Source organism: Neolamprologus multifasciatus, chromosome 7, assembly GCF_963576455.1.
Source record: "Neolamprologus multifasciatus chromosome 7, fNeoMul1.2, whole genome shotgun sequence".
In the NCBI taxonomy this organism is placed as follows: domain Eukaryota; kingdom Metazoa; phylum Chordata; class Actinopteri; order Cichliformes; family Cichlidae; genus Neolamprologus; species Neolamprologus multifasciatus.
The window spans coordinates 10,611,271-10,634,423 of record NC_140445.1 but is presented as its reverse complement, the minus strand read 5'-3'; the positions used below and the strand labels follow the sequence as shown (position 1 = coordinate 10,634,423).

Genomic DNA, 23,153 nt, shown 5'->3' with positions numbered 1-23,153 from the left:
AGTCCAAAACCACTCCCCTAAACCTGTACCTTTCCAGTTTTTTTAATCATGAAATTTTTAATAGAATTTCATGATTAACAGTATCAAACGCCTTCTTTAGATCTAAGAAAACTCCAAGTGTGTACCTTTTATTATCCATACATTCTGTTATCTCTTCCATTAAATCTCTCAATGCCTAAGCTAGCAATATCTAGAGAAAATATGTTTTATCCAAAGAAGCCCATCTGGCCCTTCTCTGGCTGTCATTACATTACTGACATTGTTTTCCCCAGCCTAGAGAAGTCTTGAATGACTTACTGGCCTTTCTTCTTTGACCTCTGGCTCTTTATGTTTGGTCTCTTTCTCTGAATCTCTGACGAGCTGCTTGAGGAAACCACCTGGCAGAACTGACAGAGGCGGAGGTGGTACCGTTGTGACAATTGGCTTGTTTTCCTCCTTTATCTGTAGTTTGGTCCATTGATGATTCAGGCAGAACAAACAAAATAGAAAGTCATTGTATGGTTTGGATGCAGTGTGCAGTCCATTGGGCATGCACATTAGGCATGCACTGCATGCTCAGCAGAGAGTTAAACAAGTCAGATGCATACGTTGACAATGTATGACAAATGTGTTGGAAAGCGAAAGAGATTTCTTACAGTTCTTATCAAACACTTTATTTTGACCAACACTCAAACATGAGTTCATCAAAACTGCTCCACAGGGTTTAGAATAAATCCAAAAAGGGGAGGCAGTGTGTGGCACAGTGGATATAAATGAATGTGAGTCCTTTAAAGGCCTTTTTGTAATTAGCTTCCTTCAGCACTTTTAGCACCATGCAGGGTCATAAACAACTATGAGGTACCTGAGGATTTTTCAAATAAGAGAATGTGTGACAATCTAAACGGCTGTTAATTTGAGTAGGATAGAATAGAATAGGCCTTTATTGTCATTGTACATGTACAACAAAATTGTGGGTGCTCCGCACCAACTGTATGGAATAAAAATAGAAATAGTAAGTCAGCAGGAATAAATAACAGACAAGAGGAGTATATAAAAAAAGAAGAAGAAAAACAAAACTGGAGGAAGACACACAATAGGAAGGTACACATCAGAGGACAGGTGCTTGAAAGTAGTGAAAATACTGGAATTCTAAAAAAGTTATGGCCTACTGGACTTGTGATTGGGATTTGTTTACAGAGTTAGATTGATGCCTGAGATGTGAGGATTTGGAATTGGTGTAGAGATGAGGAGTGAACCCAAGGCACAGAGAGGCAGGGCCTTCGAGTAAGCTGTTTTTTCCCTCATGCTATTTTCATGTAGGTGAAGGAATCATTCTGTAATTTATAGACAGGTGCTCTGCAAAAGAAGGAAGCTGTATGTCTGGTCTCACACCAAAGGCATTGTGGTAAACGTGGTGCCACTATGCTGGATTGTTAAACTCCAAAAATCTGTCAAAAACATATTAATTTAAAGAAATTCGGTGAAATAGAAAATATTGTGAGCACATTGAGTCAATGAAAGGCATTGTGTTCAATGATGATAACAATTTTAAAAGCCTTTTATTGTTTCCCCAGCTTTTACATGAGGTGGTGGCTTTGATGAATGGCATGAAGGGCTGAGAAGTACCAGCAGAAATGGGCCCACAGGCCTGACATTTAACTAATAGTTATCACCTGCTGACACAATAGGGACTATGGGAAAGGTCAGTGCATTCTGTGTGAAGCTACAGTGTGCGATCATGAAAAACTTTGGGAGGAGCCTCATTATACCTGACTTGAATGGACTACCTTGCCATGATGTGAGCATGTGGCAGATGGAAGTCAGCTGATGAATTTGCTTGTACAGTGCCAAGTTGTTTTTGTTTCAGCAGCAGTCAAGAGTAATGCATTACCCATACCATGTACCAAATCTGGTCCTAATGCAAAATTTAGACTGGGATGCACATTAGTGTGCTTGACAAAGCTTTTTATGAGATTCAAAATTGGACGACTAACCAGTGAAAATGTGCCAGCTTTGTAAAACCCTGCAGTTGGCATGAACTTGTGACTGCATTAGAATAGATTTGAGCAGAGGTTCCATGGATGGTTTAAACCTAAATCTTCTCTTTAAAGATAAGAAACCCTGTAGTTCTACTTCTAAACTAAATAAAGCTGGATATTAGCTTTATGTCAAGCTAATCCAAGAGTAAAACCCCCCAGACAGTTACAGTAAGTTCAGAAGATGTCACAACTGTTTCTCTGTCAGCACCAGATCTGAAATAATACAGCTACATTCAGCTACAATAATAGATGTACAGTTTATGAGCTTCAACAGAAAAGCCGAACATCAGCTGCTCAGGCATTAGAGTGATTTCATACACTTGTTCCTGTTTTGGGTGTTTATTTGACACAGAAGCATGGACAAGTGCGGGTCATTTCTTTATTAAACCTTTAAGAAATTAAGCAGGTAAAAGGCCTCAAGTTGATTTCAAATGCAGCTTTTAAAGGTTTTTCCTGCATGGAGCAAGAACATTAGGAGGGGCAGAATTCGAGAAAAAATTTATTTTCATGTTGCCCAGTATTCAATGTCATTTGCAAACTTGCACAGTAATTAAGGGACTGTGCTTAAAATGACAGCGATTCCTAATCTACTTATGTATACTGTAATAACATATCAGTCACATGAAACATGTTACTGTGTAAGAATATTTGCTTTGGTTAAAACCCTTGTGTATGCAATGCAGTGTCAGTTAACCAATACTGTAATCAGTTTGATATCTGATGCCTTCCATTTGTCTTGCTGTGCTCCACAATGTAGTTACATTAACAGTATTTTCCCAGTGACAGTCTGAAAATCCACTAGCATGTATGAATCTCTTCAGAGATTTGACATCCTATGAGATGGTATCATGTGTACGACCAGGTGTATGAGGGGTCACATCAAAAGGATAGCATGTATTTTCTTTACCCAGCAGAAGAATACTCTGCTTCCGTGTTTTTGCCAGTATATTGTAACACATTTAAAATCCAGTCTGAAAAACAGTTTCCAGTTATCACTGTCTCCTACTTTCCTTTTGTATGAACTGTGGGGAAAGACTTTGTAGCTTGTCGGTGATCAGCTGGGACATACAATTTCGTTTTTTTCTGTAAGGATTTCCACTAATGGTGTTGTAAGCTGGAGTCACTGAGCATAAAAATATCTTTACAATCAACCTGAAAAAAGGCTGAAAAATGGAGGCTAATCTCGAGGCTTCAAAATGGATAAAAAAAACAAACAACCCCAAAAAACCTAAACTTAAGCATGACCATCTTTTATGTACAGTCTTTCGGTAGCGTGTGATAAGCAGAATGAACTGAGTGATGAAACTGCCATATAAGGCTGAGTGTTTTGTATCTCAACAGAAATATCAGTATCAGCAGATTCAGATCGCAAATGTCAAGTGACAGCATGGGGCTGTAAAAAGCTCAAACACTGAACATGCAAAATGACTAATACACCAACCACAGCAGTGACATGCTACGATGACTCAGGGTTAGAACAGAGGAGCACTCACTATGTGATCAGAGCACCACACACACCCACACACACATGTGTGCAGTCACAACCAGCTATTAGAGTTAATGCAGCACACAGCATTTCTGCACCTCCCTTCTTCTCCCAGAGTTTTAAGCGTGAGGACAGTGCCATGGTTTCACAGTAGGGAGAGGGTTAAGGGGAGTGAAGTGGTTGTGGAGGTGGAGGGTCACGCGTCTGTCAGCAAGATGTGATGATGGCAATGTGCGTGTGCACAGAGGGAGAAGAACAATCTGACAAGAAAGAAAGAAAACTGAGGTAAATTAGATCATCTTCAGTAAAAGACAGTTATCACACACACACACACACCATCATGATCCACTTTTCCATTATTGACATACTTCACTGCCACTTTGTGTCTATTGAGACGTCATTATTTTTTAAGAAACTGTCTCGTCGTGCTCCTGCTCAGAGGTCACCTCACACCTACTCTGTATGATGTGTTGGCCTTAGTCAATCTTGTCATTATCCACCTTTTTTTGCAACACTGCATTGAAGGCAAGGGTCTGCTGTGATTAATAGGGTCATAAACACACATATTGTTAAAGCGTAAATCTGTGTTAAAAGTTTTACTAATCAGTAGCTACACTGTGAAAAAAGTTGTGCCTTCCCATTGCCCTTGGCCTCAAACACTATCCTGATGTCTTTTTGCAGTTCTGTTTGTCATGACCCCATTTCCATCGGGTTGAGGTCTGGACTTGCCACAGCACTGATTCTTTCCTTTTATGCAAGCTGTGCTCGGGATTATTGTTCTGTTGATGACCCAGTTTCATTCAGGCTTTAGCTGTCAGACAGACGGCTTCACATTTGACTCTAGAACACTTTGGTATACAGAGCCGTTCATGTTCTGCTCAGTGACTGTAAGGTGCCCAAATCTTCATCGCTCCACCACCATGCTGGCAGTTGGTCTGAGATGTTTGCTATGAACTTGTAGAGTCTGAGGTGGAGTTCTTGAGTTTTATGCAGTTTCTCAGAGCATGGATGGTCTAAACTTGGGGTAAATTTGCTGGGGCGCCCACTCCTGGGAAGACTTTGGTATACAACATACATTCGAATGCGCCACAGAAACAAACTGTCAAAACCTCAGCTTTTATAAAAGTGCTCACCATTACTGCTGATCAGATAATCAAGTGTATTTGATTAGCACAGGGGTGGGCAACTCCAGGCCTCGAGGGCCGGTGTCCTGCAGGTTTTAGATGTGTCCTTGATCCAACACAGCTGATATAAATGGCTAAACGACCTCCTCAACATGGCTGTTTCCCAATTCAGGGTCTGCAGCCTTAAAGTACGCAGCCTCAACGATCCTCAAGGGCCGCGTACTTAAAGACCGCTAAGGCCGGAAGTGCGAGGCTTGTGAAATGGGACGGTCTAGCCTCCGTTGCGCTGCCCAGGTTGCCTAGCAACCATGATACTACCAGCTGGAAACGTTTCATACAGCTTTGTTTGACAGAAATGAAGGAGAAAATCTTTTGTTCATTTGTTTGTTTGTTTCTACATGAGCTTTGATCATTCTCTGTAAGATTAAGGTCAGCTATTGAAAGGCGTATATTTTAAAGTAAAGGCTGTAAAACCAAGTTAGTACAAACGTCACTAATGTCACATAACTTTGCCGACATGTGGCCAACAGTAATGTTTTAATGTTCTTCGTTATTAAACATTTGCACATAGATAAGTGACATAATATTCAGTACTTACTTAGTTTACTCTTCGGGCGTCCCTCATCCGCCGGCAAAATTATCCATACCCACCGCCGCGCTATGCATTCTGGGATATGTTGGGCCACGAAGTCTACACCGCCACGTCCTTAAAATTCAGGGAAATGAAGGACGCATTTGAGGGCCGCATTTCGAGCAGCCTTCGAATTGGGACAACCTTCGTCGCGTCGCGGTGACGTAATCGGCCTTAAAATGCGGCCTTTAAGGCTGCAGACCCTGAATTGGGATACAGCTCATGTCTTGAAGTTCTCTAGAGGCCTGGTAATGAACTAATCATTTGATTCAGGTGTGTTGACCCAGGGTGAGATCTGAAACCTGTAGGACACCGGCCTGGAGTTGCCCACCCCTGGATTAGCAGGACCTGGATGCTAGCTACACTCTTCATTCCTACAGCGGTAAAGGTGTATTTAGTTTCTTACAGGACTGCATTGATTGTGCACTGCTCACTGCTGATCATTAGAACTTTGTGTCAGTGTGGTCATCAGATTGTTCAAGGACCCAGATGCGTGTTTGTCCGAGGTGCCAGCACTCTGTACAAAACTAAAACTCATCAGTCCAACTGATTTTCAACCTGTTGACTTCTTAAAAAGGTTCAAGGGGAGGAGGTTGAGAAGAGCGAAGCTAGATCACAACTAATCACCAATCCAGACTACCAACACAAGCTAACCCAAACATAACCCAAAAAGTGGTCTAATACCTAGTCTAGTACCTCGCTCCAGTAGCCTTGTGGTGTGGATCATACAGTATGAGATCCTGCTCTCTGCCTGTAAGCAGCATACTAGGGGCAGGTTTAGTCAGTCCCTGTAAACAACTCAACAGCTAGTTTTAGAAGGACCAGGCATTGTGCCAATCACATCAAAACTACCAACCAACTTTCTAAATGATTTTAAAACTGTCCTAAAAGTCTGTTTTGACATAGAAATGCATCCAACAGGTTCTTGGGTGGCATGCTAAATCTTTTCAACTGTAGGACCCTTGCTCGACAAAATGAGTTTATGATCTCAACAGAAAACTTCTCCTAACAAGACACCAGAGACAGAAACATGCTTGACAATAAAAATCGAGCCAACAGTAAAAACCAGTCCTCTGGTGAAGTAGACAGCGGCGTCTGAGCCAGTGTTATCTAAATGTAACAATGTCAAATCTCAGCCCGGCGGTATTACAGAATGTAGGCCGCTGAAGCCCCGCTCTCTCTAAACCAGCTCCAATCTATAAATAAAACCCATGACAGGAACTTTATAAGTGGACAGCGAACAGGATAGAACAAAACACAGCCATACCTTCCAAAACTGTAGAGAAGCAGCTAAAGGCTCCAGATGTTTAATGGCAAATCCAGCGAGCCAAAATGAGAGTCCCCCTGTCACACACTCACAGTCGCACAGACTGGGCAAGACTGACTGAGGGGGTATGCAGCACTAGTCAGAAATAGAGCGACACACAGACCAGCAGCATGGCTTCACTGACAGACGACTCCTCTATAAATATCTGGAGTCACAGGGTGGAGGAAGGGTCTCTAAACGACCCTGTTTGGAGACCTGCATGAGACACAAAGAAGCTTGTTGTCAGGTGAAGCCACTGCTTGTAACATGATCTGCTTTACTTTTTTCTTTTTAGCCATTCACCTGTCCTTCACCAGACGCCACAAGTACAGTAATCTGGATCTCCAGCACTGGGAAACGTTATCATCCTCTGCAAACATAGTAACAGCATGAAAACGTGTTTTTTTTCTAAAGCTGTGTGAACACCAGGGGGAGGGGTATAATGAGTGCAGGCCGCAAATGCACATGTTCAGAGCTGCAGTGCATCAGCTGCTTGAGTTGATTGACAACTACAGCTGAAGAAGACTGAGCAGTGAGGAGAAGGCGCCTCCTGATGACTTTGGGGACGGTGTGGTACGAGCAACCCTCCTCTTAGACATGTATGATTCTTTGCTAATAAAGCACATCTAGAGCACATCGCGCTGTGGTGACCAAAGCTCACTCCTTCCTCCACATGTAGCCCTTTCTAAACACGGTGCCCACAATAAATCCTGAACTTTGCTGATTCTGTGTTTTAAGTTTTGTATTTTTACTTATTGTTATCTATCCATTCACACTCACCACCATACCAACACCAGGTTGGACCTCTTACCGTTAACACTGCCTTATCCTTCCGTGGCACAGATTCAACAAGTGGCTCGAAACATTCCTTTGGGATTTGGGTCCACACTAACATGACATCACACAACCATTCCTAGCATTCCTACCATTTGTTGGACTGAGCTGGTGACTTCAGAGGAAATAGAGTGCAGTGAACTCATTGCCATGTTAAAAAAAAAAAGTTTGAGATGATCTGGTGTTCAATAAGTTCTGTTCCATTTCTAAAGTTACGTTAAAAGTAATTGTCAATCTGTAGGTAGCTGAGACTCCTTTTATATAGCTCCAAATAAGAACAAAAGTTGCCTCATGGTTGCTTTTTCAAGGTGATATTCCTCCTTCAACCTCAAGTCTTTGTTTTCCCTTTCTTGTAGATGTTATCGGTTCTTTTGCAATCCAGAATTAAAACTGATTAACCTATGATCATCCATTTAATATCCTCTTTTTAAAAACAGTTTCAACTGAATCTTGATACATTTTGCACATTACTTATTAATCTTTCCAGATTTCAAAGGCCAGTAGTGCCTGCACTGCAGGGCCACTCGTGGAAGTTTTTCTATCATGAGGATGGTAAAATGGTGCCCCCTGGTGGTGACAGTTTGTTTTTATGGACATTAACAACATGGTCATGGTTTGCAGGGTCTGTTGGTTTCTGGTTGAGTCCCGTCTTGCGCAGGTTCTTAGCTCATGTCAGGGTGTCCGACCCATCTGGGACTTCCCTCTTTCTGCATCAGTGCATTCAGATCATAACTCTGTCTCAGTTTGAAGAAGTCACTTGCATGAGTGATGAAACATTAGTCCCAATGAAAATGCTACGTACAGAATAAACATTTAGGGATTTCTTTGCTTGGATCACTGTGCATAAAGACACCTTTATCTGATATTCAACATTGTTTCATTCATTAATCTGAGTGTGAAGGGGTTGCTGTTTTAAGCCTGAAACTGAACCTTAAGACTGAACATATATACATATATATTAATTCACACACACAAACACTTATTTTGAGGGTCATGTAATTACAATAATAATTAGACACAAAAGCAAAAGTGACAGGAGGCAACACAGAAAAAGAATTTTTATTCATGAACTGTTTTTACAAGCAGTCCTAAACTTCCTACCTGTCTCAAAAACAAAATAATCATTGAAATAAAATAAATTTTATAATAATCAATGAATATTATCAATTACATATCAGTATTATGACCTTAATTTCAATAGCCCAAAGCCAGTAGTATTTGTGTTTGTCTGTGGCATCTGCAAAACAAAACAAACAAGGAGGAGAGTTTCTGACGGGCGGACACTGGAGGATTCTACAGTGAGCACTCGGCCGAGAGCTCGTCGGCGTGGAGGAGAGACAGCGCGAGAGAGCTCACCACACACGCAATAAATATCAAAGAGCAAAGAGTCCGGCATTGAAACAAAGATCATCATCTGAAACTCGCAGGTACAATATCTCTAATAAGTCTTTATGTGCAAGATTCGAGCTGAAGTCTTCACCACGAACAGTTATACTCACATCAAACCCCGCCCTCCCTTCAACAAATCCATTTTGTTTTCTACATTAAATCTTTTAAATAGACCTAGAGCATTTTGTCATTTCATATACACATATATATTTATATATACTTTGATTTTTTCCTTTTTCCTATACGCCATCCTTTTTAAATTGCCTTATACTGAGCGTGTCTGAGCAGAAAATCTGTGAGACGTCCAAATAAAAAGTCTACTGCTGAACATACAAAGCAATACCAAGGCTCACGTCCACTCTCTCTCTCTCTCACACACACACACACACACACACACACACACACACACACGCACTCACTCACACGACGTACACACAGTGTGAGGAAAACGTTCAGGAACGAGTATGCAGAGCTAGATGGTGTGAGTCTCAATGGCATCGTGGTGTGCAAGCCAGTGCGCGCACACACACCTACGGAAAAATGTTTGGTCACAGTTTTGTACCCTTCAGAGATTCCACCAAAACTCCCACATCAATGTTGTGTTTGTGAGAGTGTGAGTGTATGTGTGTGCGCGTGTGACTGTACCAGACCTGGTAGTGAGAGGTGTGAAAAGTTGAGAAAAGGAGGCTTCCACTCGATCAGCAACAGTTATTTGGCACATTTAACATCTATTAAGTAACACATTGGGATAAAAAGGTGCAACAACAGAAATTTCAATAAAAACCATTTTGGTTTACAAAAATAAAAGACACCTGGAGAGGTGACACATTTTCTCTCTAAGACGATAACATCTGCCCCTGACTGGTAAAGGCTCCAAAGAAAAAGAATCACAGAGCACCCTAAACAAACCCTTTTTCCAACTCAAGTCACACATCACAGCTCTGGAAATGCATGGACATCACAGATGAAGACACTGTACTGGATGGAAAAGAAAACCCCTGAAGTAAACTGCTCTCTCTCCTCTGCTGCACACTACTCTGGACTGCCACTGCGCCACCCTCGCCTTGAACCCTGGTGAGGTTCCCCACCAAACTGTAAAAAAGTCCAATAATTTAGACAAACCCATACACCTCATCTGAACTGTGTCACATTCAGGAAAAAATCATAACACCGTGAGAAGACAGACGAAAAGTCCACCCTGAAACACTGCAGTAGGTCCGCAGATAATGCTCGTGGACATAGCTTTCTTTAAGCTCAGCTATGGTCCTACTTGAGGAACGTAGACAGATGGCAGTGAGGGGGATCAGAACACTGTACTGGCTACAAACTGAGCATATATTTAAAGAGCAGTGAATTGGCTCACTTGTTGTGCTCATCTGTGTCCTCTGACATGATGGATCTGATGTAGTGCAGCAGCTCTCTGACAGCAGACACATTTGGCCCAAATCCGGGCTGCTTCTAGGACTAAGGGCTCAGTCACAGCACCGGCGGTGGCTGTGCGGCCCAGCTGTGGGCAAAATGCCACGAGCCAGGCTGGCCATGAGCAGAATTTTGACCAAAGGCCGTGACAAACTTCACATCGGGCCCACCTGTAGCTGAGACTGAATGTGAAAAAACTGAGGGCCGCCGCACTTCGGCTAAGTGTTCAGTGCAGTCCAGACTGAGCCTGTAGACTCATCATCGTGTGGAGCTTCTCAAAGACAAATGCGTTTGCATTCCCTGGGTGTAACCTCAACATGAGGCCTGGTGGTAAATCTGACAGGAGCCTGCTCAGGCTCAGAGCAGGCTCAGTACTTTACTGCACATCTAAAGAAAATAAGTCACAGATCATTCTGTTCTCGTTTATTCTGAACCTGCATTTATCTGCTCTCTGGAGAAATGTAGGCTAACACCAACTGGATAAAATGTGAACATTTCAACCACTTAAAAACCAAAAAAAGAAAAAGAAAATAAAAAAGCCTGAAATAGCATGAACATGAAAGCTCATATAGAAGATCCATGCATCTAACTGGGGTATTTGAGGGTGGATTTTTCCTTTAATCAGCTTCAGCTTATTGTCTTCATCCTCCTCCCTGCACACAGTCTGCCCACAACAGCTGACTGCTCCAAGCTGTTGCCCTGCATGGACAATGTGTGAGCGGGAACAGACTGCTGATTCTTGTGCTTTGCCTGGGAACAGGTTCTTACATTCTGATGTACTCATACTGGCACTGTCCAACTGAGGTAATGCAGCTCTGTGAGTGAGCCCCCAGCCCTCCTCTTGCCACCTCTGAAAGACCCCGCACCAACAAAATCCTGTAAAGGCAGACAGAGGAGTTGCGATAAAGCTAACACACTGAAGTAAAACAGTGATGCGCAGACAAAAGGGTGCTTGTATTGTCTTTATAGTCTTTGCCTCCCTCCTGCTCCTCTATAGTTACAGTGTTGTCCATGGTTACCAGTACATGTACGCCAATCTTCATGGCTACCATAGCAACCAGCTGCTGTTTGTCAGCCAATGGAATCTCAGTCTCTGTGGTGGCTAGAGCCAATGTGAAGCTTCTTGTACCTGCGCTGGAATGATCAACAGCCTTCCACACATACACTGTGAGGGTCCGGGAGGTTGGGATGGCACGCCATCTGCCAGCAGAGCGGATCCTCCTGGGCGCTCAGGTGACTCAAGTAAAATATTAATGTTGGCACTTTTTGCACTTCAGTAACAGTGGGAGGAATGTTTCAGAGGGATGGATGAGGACAACCAGCCTTTGTTTTCTACATTCTGTGGTAGCCTGGTCTCTTCTGGACCTGAGCATCAGCTCTGTGGAGGAGTCCATTAGACTGCTGAGAGCACACAGAGTGGGAGGACACTTCCTGATTAATGTGATTTCAACAGCGAGGGGTGTGGTGTGGGAGGTGGTTGAGGAGGGGCAAACAGAGAAAGGAGCAGCCGTTAGTCCTTGTGAAGTTCATGCGGGGATTCTTCAAATGTCCAATGGTTCAAAATCCTTTCTTCCTCTTACTGACTGGCAGGGTCCCAGAACGCACACACATTTACCCCCCCAAAAAATAAAAAAAAGAAATCACTATATCGCTCTTGATTGGTCGTCATTGTGTGTGTGTGCCATCAGCACCGCGCACACACACACACACACACACTGAGGTGATGTGGGCAGGTGTCTTGCAGCTGATGAGGGGGTGGGAGGTGGGATGCAGTGTGTGTGTGTGTGTGTGTCTGTGTCTGTCAATGTGAGTGCATGTGTTTTTATGTATATGCGTGCTCTTGTGTATTCACAGGCCATTGCTATTGCGGTGTGTGAGGGGGGGCTTGGAAAGCTCCACTACTCCAGCACGGCCTTTCCCGATGACTTTAGGAGCGCGACGCAGAAGTTTCTGGGCCTCCGTGAACGCCTCAGTCAGCTCTTTCTTCCACTGCACAAACTCTGGGTCACTCTGCGCACATACACCAAAAAAAAGACATCAGCTTGTTTCATTCATCTCCTCTACAGCACTAAAGCATACAACAGCCAGAGGACGTACTTCACACTGCAGCACAAACTGTTTCCCTCCTTTGATGCGCAGCAGGATACACTTCTTGTCTTTAATCTGCGTTTCTTCCACGGTTACGATGTGCTCCATCGTCAGCAGGTTTTGCTGCAAAGATAATTGAGTGATCACAAAGTGTTCAGATGGATTTCACCAACAAGACTTCTGGCTCTGGCTCACAGCTGCTGCAGAGATGTACACCTTACCCCTAAAGCACTAAAAAGCACTGGCACAGAGGATTTCAGGGTGTGTTAGGACAGTCATGGAGGAACTCATGATGAAGAAGAGTAATGGAGAATTTAGACTTATGTGTTAAATTTCTGCTGTAGCTACGCTGGTACTGCAAACCCCTCTGAAACCCTACTACACGTCGATGCATCACAGCCGCAGCTGGTGTGACTGCCCTGTTCTGTGCCACGGAGTAGGGCTGGGTATTGTCACTGATTTCTATAATCGATTAGATTCCGATTCACAAGGTCCTGATTCGATTTGATTCAATTCAATTTTGATTCACAGAGTCAGAAATATTATAATTCTGATCATTTATCAGTACATATCAATATTTTTATATCTATGCATAAAAACAAAGCTGACACTTGCGACACTTGAAATCAATTTATAACGCAATATCGATTCAGGATTTACTGAATCGATATTGCGTTATTCAAGCTAAAATTAATTTGAATTGGAATTTTTTTTTTTTTTTTTTTTTTTTTTAAATCCACACCTACCATCAAGTCCTCCTAACCATTACGAACTACTTTTCCCCCACAATTTTTAAGTGAGGCAACAAACAACAGTCTCAATGCAAGGACTCACAAATGTCAGCAGATTCCTGGAGGGAGACCGCTGCAACTACCAAAATGGGTGTGTTGGATAAACATGTTCGCCTCAAAAAGAACCCTCAGCATAACAAATAGAGAGCACCCAGGAGGGGAAAAGTCCCAGGATCATATGTGTTTCTATCAGGTGGCTCTGTGTATAAAACACAGAGATATGACCACATGGTAATTAACATGTAAAACACACCAGTGTAAGCACAAATAGTGTTTTTTTTTCTTTGTTTTGTTTGTTTGTTTATTTTAAAGTCTCTCAGATAGAGCCTAGCTGGGTTTTCCCTTTAGTTTTGATGAAAGTACAGTACAGTGCACACATTACACTTACACACAAGTAAGCAGTGTACTTCATGGAAACACTAACACAATCAAGACCGTGCAAGTGCTCCTTCACTTGTGTTGTTAGGCTAATAGCTGCAGTCTGAGATGGTCTGAGGCCTGCAGTGAGCTTTGTTGTCAGACGGTGGCAGTGAGCTACTCTTGCTTGTGCTGTTGGTGGTCCGTCGGCCGCGGAGGAGAGCAAACATACAAAGAGCTGAAGTGAAATTGAGTGTTAAACACTGCAGCCACACTCTGTGCATTTAATGCTTTATTTTCTGATCTTTACGTTTTTTTAAGTGTTCTTCTTATTCTCCTGTTCCCAGTGACCTCTCCTGTTGCTCCCTGCCCACTTGTAAACCAATCAACACCGAGCAGACATTTCCATAATCTGCTTCCAGTGATGTGCAGTCCAGACTGTGGAGAAATTCATGGGAGCAGGTTTGGGGTGGGTGGTCCACCCAGAATTGTGCACGTGGACGGACACATTTGCAGTACCATAAAACCAGATCGACAAAGAAAAAAACTGAAGTTGACTGACTACCAACTTTCAAGCGGGGAGGCAGACTACAACTCTAAACAGCAGGGGTGCTGAGGACACAGCAGGGACCTGAGCCCGGTGGTAACACTCACCCAGTCTCTCTGCTTTTTCAGAGGTTTTAGCCACCTCTCCTTCAGAGTGGAATGAGCACAGACAGACAGACAGACACACTGACCAAAAGATGAACAAGCTGAAAGCCCTCAGCCCATGATAGGCGCTCACATGACGTACAAACGTGCAGTGAATTTAAAGTGTATGCTGTGAGGCAGACTCACCCGAGTGTCGCCCTCTCCCCTCCACTCCACACGGTTGGGGAACAGATAGAAGTATCGGCGCTGCCACTGAGTGAGGAACGGGTTCCCGAGCTTCAGCATGTAGCCATGCATAATGCAGTCCTTCCCCAAGGCATAGTCTGCACAAAGGGACACACAGTCAGGAGGTGTACTGACAGGATATCTGTACTGGGCTGTGTGTGGATTTGTCCGTTATTATCATTACCCTCCTCGTGGCCCAGCTGCTTGTTCTTAGCCCTCTTGCGGGCCTCATTCTTATCGGTGTCCAAGTTGACAGCTTCGTAGACTGTCTCTGCCACCTCCTGCTGCCAGCGCTCTGAGATGACCAGAGGAAAGTTCTTGTAGAGCTCCTGGTCACTGTCCAGCAGCTAAGTTACACACGCACGCACACACACACACAGACAGACAGAGGGCAGCATGTTTACTTATACAGTTAAACCAAGACGTAGAGCCTAAGTGACAAATTCCTACAGCGGCCTTGAGGTGCAAAACATCGAATCAAAAAAATATAAGACTTCAGTTTTTGTTTGATGATGTTTGGAGCTGATGTTAAAATGTGTCCTTATGATTTCAGCCTTCTGTTGAAGGCATTCAATAGTAAAGTTGCCTTTATTTTTGGCCCTCTAGCAAGGTTGAGCCAGTCATCCATATGTAGCAATAATACACAATTCCTGTCTGCTCCTCTTAAAACTGCAGCTACAGTCCGATCGTGATCAGAATCCTTAAATAATCCCTAAGAAAAATTATGTGGTTACAGTTGCGCCAAGAGAATAGCAGTAACAGACTGAGCTAAATTAAATAATATAATATAGGGCTGTGCGATATGACCAAAATCTCATATCCCAATATAAGAATTCTATCGTCCCGATAACGATATAAATCACAAAAATGTAACATTTTCTGTAAATTCTGTGAATCTCGGGCAGCTCAACTTGAGGGAAGTGTTTCCAGCTGCGCGTCATGTAGCTGGAGTCGAGTGTTTTAACCGATGCATGAAGCGATACATTTTTAGACATAAGTTGTAAAGGCCACCGTTTTCTTTGTATTTATTACACGGCGTGCTGCGGGGAAAAGATTGTTCTAACGTTTGATTCTAAGGTTTATTTTTTAGCACCTGGCGGCTCTTTATTAATTCTCATCCGTAAATAATCTGCTCTTTCACGTGATTCAGTTTATTTTGAAAAGTCTCAACAGGATCTTGAGCTTTATTGTGAAAGGTTTATGTGGAACATAAACAAACGGACACACGATGGTGATACCGTCGTTGTTGCCAACCACAACGCATAAAAACAGGCGCTTGTCCGTACATAGTGTGGTTATATAAAATATAAGAGAAAGAGAGAACTTTAAGAAATTAATATAGCCACTACAGTGACCATCAAAACGATGAACAAATATTGCCGTAAACAGTTTATTTTGCGACACCACGAAACAAACATAGCGTAAAATGAAACAATAGACGTTTTTATATCGTCATCCGATATATATCGTTATATCGAACAGCCCTAATATAATATGTTGCAAAGTTTACAAAATATAAGAAATAGCTCTAATATAAGTACAAATGATGGCGCCTGGTCAAGTTTGTACAACAGCAGCAATACAAATGTTACATGAACTGCAGCCATCTTGGGCTGTGAGGTCAATTCTTCTCTGACTCTCCAAGTTGGAAATCTACTCAGGATTTCAGACTTTCCTCTTCAAATGGAAGAGCAGCACAGAAAGAGGAAATGACACTGACCTGTCACCAGAGACAGACCCGACCGTGTGAAACATCCACTCACAGGAAAAAACAATGAACCAAACACTGGCCCTAAATGCTGCTGCCTTTTCTGACATTGTGTTGTGTTTTACAGCACATGGTCACCGGAAGCTAAGCCCTATTCTATCTCAGAGTATTGTGCTTTAAATCTTTCCTCCTGCTCTTAGGGAAACCTGAGGCCTAGCTTTCTGTCTGGGGACAAAAAAATAAATAAAAATCAGCTTTCCAAAATGCTCAAACAGTCCTTTAAATAGTCTAGTTCACTGTTCTTTGCAGCAACATCTGGAAACATTACATCATTGATAGTAAAAATCTTCCACCTACCGCCACATGTCCAATGCCAAACAGGTGTCTTAAATCTGCTGGGATCTGACATTTTCTTCTTTGTTTTTGTTTTCTTTTTTTTTACTAAAATGAAGTCTTTAGAAATGGATTTCTTACTTATCTACATTCTGCTGGCAGATCATTTGATACACAGCCAATACTAAGCAGTCTAATATAAATGGCCTGCAATAAATCCTACCATGTCGGAGATCCTGGAGGCTTAAGTCTGTACAACTGTATTGTGTTACAGAATATCTCTAACCTATTCAAATCAATCATACTGCAGTAATCTATCTGCTCACACCAGGGTGGACTGGGGCTATACACCTTCCTTGGTGTGTTAATGCTCTAACTTTTACTATCCGGCAGTTGTTTTGAATAATTAGTCTATTGTGGCTCCTAAGCTTTGGATTAATCTTCCTCTTCACATTAGGCAATCGACATCAGTGCTGGTTTTTAAATCCAGATTGAAAACGCATTTTTATTCACTGGCTTTTGACTCAGTGGTTGACTGACTTGTATTTACTTATATTTTATTGTTTTCGCTATGTTTATTATTTTATCGTATTTATTATTCTTATGGTATCTATTGTGTTTCTATTGTTCAGCACTTTGGTCAGCCTTGTGTGTTTTTAAAGTGCTATATAAATAAACAATGATGATGATGATGATTAGTCCCCCGCTAAAGACCAGCTCAATCTGGGAAAATGCAAACAAACACTCTTGTGTTTCATTTCTGTGCGCTGGAGCAACAGAGAACAAATAAATGTTAACTGCAGCAACATTAATGTTAATGAAAGAGGAAACTGCTGCTGCAGAGTAACCAGGAGACTGGTGCTAATGTTATACAGCAGCTTTCTATGAACCCTTTCTACAAACTCACTTTCTCTATGTGCTTTGTCCACCACATTCTGAATTCATGATTGCGAGATCACTGAACATCTTTTTCACCTTCCACTCCTGAGATACGGAGATGAATTATGGCTAGAAACGTGCTTTTGCACAACATGACATCACACTCTAAGTTGACACACACTCAACACAAAATAGAATGACTTCAACATTTGTGGAGAAAAAGCGATAATTAATGTGCTTGTTAAGTAAGATTCCCCTTGACCTTTAACTCTGGCGCACAAAAAATCTAATTAGTTCATGTCCAAGTTACCACCAGAGTCTATGCTTATTTAAGTATGCTTTAATAAGTATACTTAAATAAGCCTGCATAAGATGGAGTATTCTAAGCCTGCATGTTTAAAAACCTGCAGCTGCAAGCAGGCTGGCGTGTCTGACACAAATCAGGAAGCAGAGATGTCACTGAGCTGTATCAAGTGGCTAATTTATTTAAACCTCTCAGGCTGCAGCCCTGCTGTGAACATGCACTACAGCTCTTGGGAATTTCATTTCCTGGAAAAAGATTTAGTAATTTTAGTAAGACGTTTCATTCTGATCAGCTCTTCTTTGCCCTGGTGAACTTCCAACATTAGAGAAAAATACAGCTGCTGTCTGACTCTCTCTGCACACTTTGTATGACTAGAAACCAGCACATCGCTGAACACAGCAGCCCACTGCACACATGGTGTCACATCTCTGGTAATCTAACATGAAGGGAATTGAAACATAAACATCATGGGACTAAGAACATCTAATGTCTGTGAGATTATGGTTAAAAGTCTACCTAGTTTAACAAATAAAGCCGTGTTTTCCACAGATTTATTGCATGTCTGTGTGTTAAAGGAAGAACATGTGTGCGAAATTTATAAGGCACTCCTCTGCAAACATTTTGATAAACAAGTACATGTGACAAACAGCAGTCATTGTTTGGTTCTGCTGTTTGGGTGCACTGGCAGAAGGTTTTCATTGCAGAACGAGGACTACGGTCACAAAATGTAATCTAACAAAGTAAGATTACATTTTGCTGAAGCTGCTCTGAGTACAGCGTGTAACATGTAACGTGTGGATGGCTGGTAAACTGTGACTGCACTTTAAGAACAGCAGCAAGTGGATTATCCATTAATAACGCAATTACTGAAATGGGAAAAAAAACAAAAACAAAAGAAAAGCCAGTGGGTAGGACACACTGAAGCTGTCTGATTTCTCAGACTTCTTCTCAGCTCAGATAAAATAATTATTGTGGGTGATTTTAACATTCATGTAGAAATTACAGCCTCAACATGGCATTTAATCTGTTAGTAGACTCAATTGAATTCTTTCAAAATCTAAAAAAAAAAAATCTAATCACACTCTAGATCTTGTTTCAACATGTGGCATAGAAACTGAACGTTTAACAGTGTTTCCTGAAAACCTTCTCTTGTCTGATCATTTCTGAAAAACATTTAGATTTACAATAATTGATTACACAGCAGTGGGGAGTAGATTTCATCACAGTAAATGTCTTTCTGAAAATGCTGTACCTAAGTTTAAGAATTTAATTCATGTGCCGTTATCATCTTCAATGCCCTGTACCAGCACAGAGCAGAGCAGCTACCTGAACGCTCCTCCAACAGAGGTCAATTATCTTGTTAATAATTTTACCTCCTCACTATATGAGTGAGTATGGCACTGGATACTGTAGCTCCTGTGAAAAATAGAGCCTCAAATCAGAAGTACTTGACTCCCTGGGATAACACTCAAACATTCACCCTAAAAGCAGATAACTCGTAAGCTGGAGAGGAAATGCCCTATCACAAATTTAGAAGATCATAATTTAACCTGGAAAAAAAAAAAGTGAAGCTAGAACATCTTACTATTGAACTCTGATTGAAGAAAATAAGAACAACCCCAGGTTTCTCTTCAGCACTGCAGCCAGGCTGGCAAAACGTCAGAGCACTGTTGAGCCAACCATCCCTTTAACGTTAACTAGCTTCCCTCAGGCATTATCATCAGAAGGCATAGCATACATATTCACTGCTATGAAGATAACACCCAACTTTATCCATCCATTAAGAGAGATAACACACACCAATTAGTTAAACTGCAGAAACGTCTTAAAGACATAAAGACCTGGATGACCTCTAATTTGCTGCTTCTAAATTCAAATAAAACTGAGGTTACTGTACTCAGCCCTAAAATTCCTGGAAATATTGTATCTAACCAGATTCTTACTCTGATGGCGTTACCTTGGCCTCCAGTAACACTATGAGAAACCTTGGAGTCATTTTTGACCAGGATATGTCCTTCAATGCACATATAAAGCAAATATATAGGACTGTTTTCTTTCATTTGCACAATATCTCTAAAATTAGAAATATCCTGTCTCAGAGTGACATGGGAAAAACTCTTTCATGCATTTATTACTTCTAGGCTGGACTACTGTAATTCGTTATTATCAGGATGTCCTAAAAACTCCCTGAGAAGCACTTCACTCTTGCACTGCAGGCTTACTTGTGGTTCCTAGAGTATTTTAAAGTAGAATTGGAGGCAGACCCTTCAGTTTCCAGGTCCTCCTATGGAACCAGCTTCCAGTTTCGATTCGGGAGACAGACGCTATCTCTGCTTTTAGGATTAGACATAAAAACTTCCTTTTGGCTGGATTAGGTGACCCTTAAACTTCCCGTAGTTATGCTGCAATAAGTGTAGGCTGCTGGGGAATTCCCATGGTGCATTGAGTATGTCCTCTTCAGTCACCTTTCTCACTCACTCATGTGTTAATAGACCCCTCTGCATAGAATCATTACTTGTTATTAATCTCTGTCTTCCTTCTCTCTCCCCAACCGGTTGTATCAGATGGCCGCCCCTCCCTCAGCCTAGTTGGAGATTTCTTCCTGTTAAAAGTAGCATCCCTATGAACAGTGCTTGTTCATAGGGAGTCATATAATTGTTGGGTTTTTCTCTGTATGTATTATTGTAGGGTCTACCTTACAATATTAAACACCTTGAGGTGACTGTTGTTGTGGTTTGGTGCTATATAAATAAAACTAAATTGAATTAAAATAAACAGAGGAGATGGAAGTGTAAGATTGTTTTACCTTGATGCCCTTGGTGTCCTCTTCATCAAAAGATCCAATGTCAAAAGCATCTGCAGCGTTCACCTCTCCCCTTGGAGGGATTAAAGGAGGAGAGTACTGGACAGAGGAAGAGGGGGAGAACAGGCACATGGATTTCAGAAGAAGAGGCAAAACGTGAAACAAGTGAGAGGACGATAAAAGCAAAACAGGAGTGTTAGCAAAGCAACAGTCCTGTAGCAGTTCTTCCCTCAAGGTAACCATAGCAACAGTAATTGGCATGGACTAATGTAGTCCAATTCAGAGTTAGTCAGTTAGTTAGCCTCCATTAGTTTACCTGATTGGAGGCAAAACTCCAAGAGTGTATGTGGCTTTCAGTTTGAATGATATATTAACCCTAACAAAGACTCTGCTCTTTGACCCTAAGTCAAAGGGTCACAAAGGCTAAGGTCACACTGCAGGTCTTAATGCTCAATTCCGATTTTTTGATCAAATCCAATTTTTTTTTGTCTGGTTGTTCACACTGATTTGAAAGCCTACCCACTGAAGTTAGCACTACCTGCTAACTCCTAAGTAAACATTGGCCCAGCAATGGATGCCATCAAGTCGTAGATTTTTAGTGAACTGGATGGCAAAAGCAGAGCAACAATTAATGTGGCCAGTTATAGTATGTGAACTGGGGGCAAAAACTTTGGCAGATAAGTTTGTGGCCTTGGAGACAATATCACTCGTCAACAGGTGAGGCGAGTAAAACCTGCTGTAAGGCTGAGCCCCACTTTCTGCTGTGAATGAAATAATTACTGTAGAGATGTGAGGCTGATAGACAGAAACAGACGTCACAGACTCATTACTATGGCAAGAATCAGCTAGACTCTTCTGCTGTTGAAGAACCTCACAAAACTCATTAATTTATCGCACGAATAGTTGTGCCTCATCTGATACTGAGTATCAGTATCAGACTTGTGGATATAATGTCATATTCAAAGTGGGCTCGACTTGTCAGTTTTTTTTCTTTGCTAATCATGACAGCAACAATTATAAATGTACATAACCAGCAGCTACTGCAGCTTTTGTCAGCATAGCTCTGAAGACCTGCTCATGACCTCTCCTGCATTATAGCTATAATAGTATAGATCAGAGTTGTATACCATGTGATCGCTGTCTGATCAAACACTGTACATTAATCAGCTCCATCATGGAAACCAGACTTGGATTATAAGCTTCCAGGCAAGAAATCCTGAGAGAACAAAGAATAAAGCTGATTCACAACAGAAGTGAACCTCACTTACCTTCTGGAGGTAAACTTGCTGCCAGTCAATGCCTTTGAAAAACTGATGCTCCTTCACCTCAGAGGCTCTGCGTGCACACACACACACACACACACACAAAACGGTGTTACTTCTCATATCCACACTAGGTGGCAGTGTTTGCCATAATACAGCCCTCTGACAAACGCACACAATTCTGCCATTTAACCCCAAGCAGACAAAGATCCATCCCTTGGCTTTAATTATAAGCTGATGCAAAATGACAGCAATGATCAAATTAGTTATGAACTCAGCTTCTATTAGTCCACTTCATGTCCACCACCATTTGTCTCCAGCGGACTGCAAACTACACCACCCAGTGTTATCAGACTTAATGAGCACATTTAGCAAAATTTGTCTAACTGATGAATTTATCTGCATGTCTGTGTATATAAACACTGATACATGACAGAGGTTAAAGTGAAATTTAGCCTGTGTGTACTTGTGGGGACCAACAGTCACTTATGGGGACAAAGTGCCCATCCCCATGTGTCTGAAGGCCTTTTTGAGGCTCAAAATGTGGTTTTAGTGTTAGGGTTACAATTAGTTTATGTTTAGTTTAGGTTTAGGCATTCATTTTTAATGGCTAGGGTAAGCGGCTTTATGTCAATTAGGCTACGCTCACACTGCAGGTCTTAATGCTCAATTCAGATTTTTTGATCAAATCCAATTTTTTTTGTGTGCTTGTTCACACTACAAATAAAATGTGACAGCAAACGCGCTCTAGTGTGAACCCTCAAAGCGGCTCGCATGCGCAAAAGAAGACGTCACACACTAAAACATCAGATATGTATCGGATTCAGTACCACATACAAAAGTGACCCAGGTCGGATTTGAAAATATCGGATTTGTGCCGTTCACACGGTCATACCATGATCGGATATGGGTCGCATAGGGTCAAAAAAAGTTGGATTTGATGTGCTTTCGCCTGCAGTGTGAACGTACCCTTAGAGGTCCTCACTAAAATATGAAAATAAGTGTGTGCAGTGCGTGCAGATCATACCCACGGCCCTGGCAGCCGAGCCTCTTGGATACATCTCTCTGCAGCAGCCCCTCCAGAAGATCTTTGAGCTCTGCAGTGAAAGAGTCTGGCAGCTCCACATTCTGCGGGTGAAACAGAGAGGAAGGAAAGAAGGAAGGGAGGAAGGAAGGGAAGAGGAGGGAATGAGAATGAGATGTTTGAACTGAGTAGTGAACTTTGCAGTGAACACTTTGCTTAAAAATAAAATAACACCCAAACTCCTCTGACAGGCTTAGATAGCTGTTATAAAAGCAACCAACTCAGGGCCAGCACCTCTGCATCTATGAAGGACAGAGTACGTGTAGATAGAATGCTCAGAGTAATTGGTACAGCCAATACATATCAATGAGGCATTATGAAAAAAGTACAACTTTCTGAAGCAGTACCTTTTCACCTCACTGATCTTACTGACGTAATATTTTTATGTCACGTTTGCACTGACTACATGTTCAGCTGATGACTGATAAAGAGCTGAAAGAGTTCTTAAGGTTTCTTTGAAA

The 23,153-nt window shown here is 42.0% G+C and overlaps 2 protein-coding genes and 2 long non-coding RNA genes across 10 annotated transcripts in view; 1 reads left to right on the top strand and 3 right to left on the bottom strand.

Moving 5' to 3' along the window:
• myo18b (myosin XVIIIB) overlaps positions 1 to 6,876 on the bottom strand; it is a 60,593-nt gene extending 53,717 nt beyond the window's left edge. For 4 of the 5 annotated variants that reach the window (XM_085168115.1, XM_085168117.1, XM_085168119.1 and 1 more), the window contains exons 1-3: positions 6,527 to 6,876; positions 3,603 to 3,764; positions 298 to 441 (exon numbers count right to left, since the gene is read on the bottom strand). The gene's annotated coding sequence lies outside the window, so the exon portion shown is untranslated. The remainder of the gene's footprint in view (positions 1 to 297; positions 442 to 3,602; positions 3,765 to 6,526) is intronic. The other variant, XM_085168120.1, reaches the window with a different exon arrangement.
• LOC146513791 (uncharacterized) lies at positions 4,518 to 7,312 on the top strand. Its single transcript, XR_014875315.1, has 2 exons — positions 4,518 to 5,641; positions 6,861 to 7,312. It is a non-coding gene; the product is annotated as an uncharacterized LOC146513791 (long non-coding RNA).
• Positions 7,313 to 8,444: 1,132 nt separating this feature from the next.
• grk3 (G protein-coupled receptor kinase 3) overlaps positions 8,445 to 23,153 on the bottom strand; it is a 68,878-nt gene continuing 54,169 nt past the window's right edge. For 2 of the 3 annotated variants that reach the window (XM_085168144.1, XM_085168146.1), the window contains 8 exons: positions 22,636 to 22,736; positions 21,615 to 21,681; positions 20,350 to 20,445; positions 14,504 to 14,666; positions 14,281 to 14,417; positions 14,098 to 14,136; positions 12,305 to 12,418; positions 8,445 to 12,217 (listed from right to left, as the gene is read on the bottom strand). In XM_085168144.1, the coding sequence (XP_085024270.1) occupies positions 12,056 to 12,217; positions 12,305 to 12,418; positions 14,098 to 14,136; positions 14,281 to 14,417; positions 14,504 to 14,666; positions 20,350 to 20,445; positions 21,615 to 21,681; positions 22,636 to 22,736 (879 nt within the window). In that variant the 3' untranslated portion in view covers positions 8,445 to 12,055. The remainder of the gene's footprint in view (positions 12,218 to 12,304; positions 12,419 to 14,097; positions 14,137 to 14,280; positions 14,418 to 14,503; positions 14,667 to 20,349; positions 20,446 to 21,614; positions 21,682 to 22,635; positions 22,737 to 23,153) is intronic. The other variant, XM_085168145.1, reaches the window with a different exon arrangement.
• LOC146513790 (uncharacterized) lies at positions 15,328 to 20,343 on the bottom strand. Its single transcript, XR_014875313.1, has 2 exons — positions 19,610 to 20,343; positions 15,328 to 18,776 (listed from the first exon to the last, which is right to left on the bottom strand). It is a non-coding gene; the product is annotated as an uncharacterized LOC146513790 (long non-coding RNA).